The following is a 3,848-nucleotide window of genomic DNA, read 5'->3' as shown; positions in this document are numbered from 1 at the left end:
AAAAATAATGACTGTTTTCAAACAGGTTTCTCAGAAACGCCACAATAGTCCATCACGCGGCAAAAAACATGGACTTTATACTGTATACAGAGTCTTCTGAACTCACATGATGCTTTGTGTGATGAAGAGACTGATAATACAGTCATTAAAATCTGACTTTCAATTAATAAAGTATTAATAATTCAGTTTAGTGCAGCACAGAAGTGGCCTAAATGTACTATATTTATACAGGAGTCACAGTCGTATAGAGATTGACCGCTTTTGGTGTTTTTAGTAGGTTTTTTTCATTATTAGTTTAATAATAGCTCAATTATTTAATGTTTAAAAATATTATATAATATTGTATAAAAATGTAAATATATATATATATATATATTAATAATTGTGCATTGTCAAGATAGCTAAATATATATTTACTCAATGTTCACTTTCAAATGGTATAGTTTTTTTTCCACATTAATTTATTTGAACAATAATTGGAATAATAATTATATTTAAAAAATTATATTTGAATAATTTAGCTTATAAATGCATTTCTGTAACATCTATACAAGTCAAATATATATTTACCAACATATTTGCTTTTTTACATCTAATTGTTTTAGTAACAATAATTTAATAATATTAAAATTATCACATTTTAATAGTTTAGCTTAAATGTAAAAGTAATGTACGTACAAATTAAATATATTTTTACAAACTTTTTTGGGGGTGCTTTTTTTAATGTTAAAGTGTCAGTAAAATTTAAGATCATTTATAGGATTAAAAATGCATTTTTGTAACATGCCTTATGTAGTGGGCAAATATTTTTATGGACATTTTTTGCTTTTTTACATTTGTTGTTTTAATACTACTAATAATTTTGTATTCAAATGTAATTTTTTTAGTAATCGTCTAAAATGCATTTCTCACTTAAGCTGTTATGTAAAAGTCTAATATTTTTTTACGAGCACATTAAAATATTAGGTCAATTTGATCTTGACTCAGTGAATCAAATCTGTCTGAATCATGAGGAGCAAAATATAGGTTCATTTTTTTATTTATTTGTTGTTCATGTGAAAGATCACGTGTTCAATCAAACTACAGTATTTTGGCCCAAATTTGACCTCATTTACTCGTTCTGTCATGTTAATGATTTCACATATTGTTGGGCCTTTGCAGTTCAGGGTTATATTAATAAAATCTGTTGGATTTTAAAGACTTTTTCTGTACTTTTGCACATGCCAGATGTGTATGTGAGCACGCTCTGGTAATTGCAGGCATCATCCACTGATGACAGATGAGTTATTGTGTGTCTGTAGGTGGCGGATCTGGAGGCTCACGGCGGTCAGGGACCCAGCGACATGCTGAAAGACGAGCTCACTCAATCCCTGGAGGAGCTGGAGAACCTACTGAGGGCAAAGGACGAGGTGAGAGCGCGCACGCACACACACACACACACACACACACACACCACACACACACCACACACACACACACACACACACACACACACACACACACACACACACACACACACACACACACACACACACGGACCAACAGAGGGCAGAGTCCAGCGACCTACTAATGCACTTCACTGAAAGTCACTAGTCCAGTTACTGCAATCATCTCCTGAAACTCCTGCGTATAAGACACTAAACACAGCGAGGCCTCGCTGGATTATATGTTTCTGCACATTATTGCATTTCAGGAGATCCGTATCCTCCAGAGTAAGAAGTCCAACTTCCACGAGCTGGAGCGGGAGCGAGAAGAAGCCATTCACAGACTGCAGGTGCATGCTTTACATTTATGCAACATTTCAATAAAATAAAAAATTCTGAAGTATTAATAATTCAATTTAATGCATCACACAAATGGCATAAATATAATTACAAATTTTTTAACCTTTACATTTGTATTATTATTATACATATATTTCAAATAATAATGACTTTAATTAAAAAATATTTATATTTTAATATGAAAAATTATTATATATGAATAATTTAGCTTAAAAATTACATTCAATTTATTTTAGATTAATTAAAATAACATTTAATTTAATATTAAACAAAAACAATCATTATTAATTTAATACTGTAACATTTAACTTGCATGTCTGTTATGTAAAAGTGAAAAATAATATACAATTGTAAAGAGATCAGCCACTATCGTTTTTGTCTTTGTATTTTTTTATTGTTTACCTGTAGTTATCATTTTGATTTATTATATCAATAATAATTTAGATGTAATGCATCACAGCTGCATTATTATTATTGTTAATATTTAATAAATAAATTATATTTTATATTTTTTAATAATTCATATTTTAATAATTGAGCTGTAACATTAAATTTCAGCTTGAAAGGCTATTGTGTAAAAGTCAAAGAAATTTTAGGAACACTGTAAAAGATTATGAAAAAAACTAAATCTGTATAAAGATTGAATGTTAATGCTGTTATTGCTTAATTGGAATATTTTACATTAAATTACTATTTTAATAATAACTAAAAGCTAAATTATTATTAAAATAACCATCATGCTTTTCAGTAAAAATATATATATTTTTTACAAATACTTTAAAAGATACTTTATTTCAAGCAAAGTGTGAATCGTGTATACTTTAATATTTTTTCCTCATGCAGTACTTCAGTATGCAGCTGCTTTGTTTAATTGACTGTGAGATTTTTCTAAGAAGGGTTAGTTGCTGTGAAAGTTGTGGTGAGATCTAACCCTGGACATGTCTGTGGTTTGTGAATGTGTTTCAGGAGCTGGAGATGCGTAACGTTGAGCTGGAGCGGCGCGTGCAGAGCTCGGAGCAGACCCTGGCGTCTGCGATGGAGGATCGCGAGCGCGCCGAGAACGAGGTGCAGAGGGTCGTTCAGATCCTCGACGTCAAGATATTCGACCTCAACGACCTCCGGCAGAGTCTGGTCAAGCTGATCAGTAAATAGTGCGGCGCGAGAGACGGATGCTCGCTCTCTCTGCTTTCTTCTTTCATCTTGAATTTGCACTGAAAAGCTCTTTCTGTTCCAGTCTAGCAATAACTTCCGTGTTGAGGATGTTACGATGGCAGATCACGAACATGTTGTTACGGTACGCTTTATTTTTGATACAGAAACACTAGTGCTGTGTGATGCCTTTACAGGATCACAAGTATTATTATTATTTATTTTATTTTAAAGGTCACACATCATGAAAAATAGGGCTGTATTCACAAATACATCACAGTTCTTTCTCAAATGATTCTGTATTAATTCACCAAAAATATATATTAATTGAAATTGTATTTTAAAGTATTAATAATTAAGTTTAGTGCAACAGAAGATATTTACACAAGATTCATTTTATTTGTTTATTTTTGGCATTTTTACATCTGCATTTAATCATTTCAAATTATTATTTAATTATAAATGATGATATATAATTAAAATAGTAATTTAATTAACTCTAAATTATTTTATTATATAGTTAAAATAATATTTTAATAATATAATTTTAATTTAGCTTAAAATTTGTCACATTTCTGTAACATTCAACTTCAGCATGAAGGGCTGTTATGTCAAATTAATTGAAATATGTCAAATTAACACTAAAAAAACAGGTTAAAATTTATAAAAAAAAAATATTTTATTTTTTTTGCATAAATTCATTTATTTGAAATTATAGTAAATATTATATAGTTATAACAATTTAATATTTTAACAATTATAAAATGTATATTATTTGTAATAATTTAATCATTTAAAAATTCACACATTTCTGAAACATTAAACTTGAGCATGAATGGCTGTTATGTAAAAATCAAAGGAATTTTTACTGACTCCTTAAAAGATTAGGTTAAAAAATTGAATGCGTTTGGAATT

The 3,848-nt window shown here is 29.5% G+C and overlaps 1 protein-coding gene across 1 annotated transcript in view; it reads left to right on the top strand.

The window, feature by feature from the left end:
- The window catches only part of LOC306846061 (homer protein homolog 3-like), a 30,885-nt gene extending 27,640 nt beyond the window's left edge, over window positions 1-3,245 (top strand). The window contains exons 9-11 of the mRNA XM_079379151.1: window positions 1,302-1,409; window positions 1,694-1,774; window positions 2,751-3,245. Coding sequence (XP_079235277.1) covers window positions 1,302-1,409; window positions 1,694-1,774; window positions 2,751-2,936 — 375 coding nt within the window. The 3' untranslated portion in view covers window positions 2,937-3,245. The remainder of the gene's footprint in view (window positions 1-1,301; window positions 1,410-1,693; window positions 1,775-2,750) is intronic.
- Window positions 3,246-3,848: the final 603 nt, after the last annotated feature.

Source organism: Barbus barbus (genome assembly GCF_936440315.1).
Source record: "Barbus barbus genome assembly, chromosome: 26".
NCBI lineage: Eukaryota > Metazoa > Chordata > Actinopteri > Cypriniformes > Cyprinidae > Barbus > Barbus barbus.
Note: the sequence above shows the minus strand (reverse complement) of the source record. Positions and strands in the feature narration are given on the sequence as shown.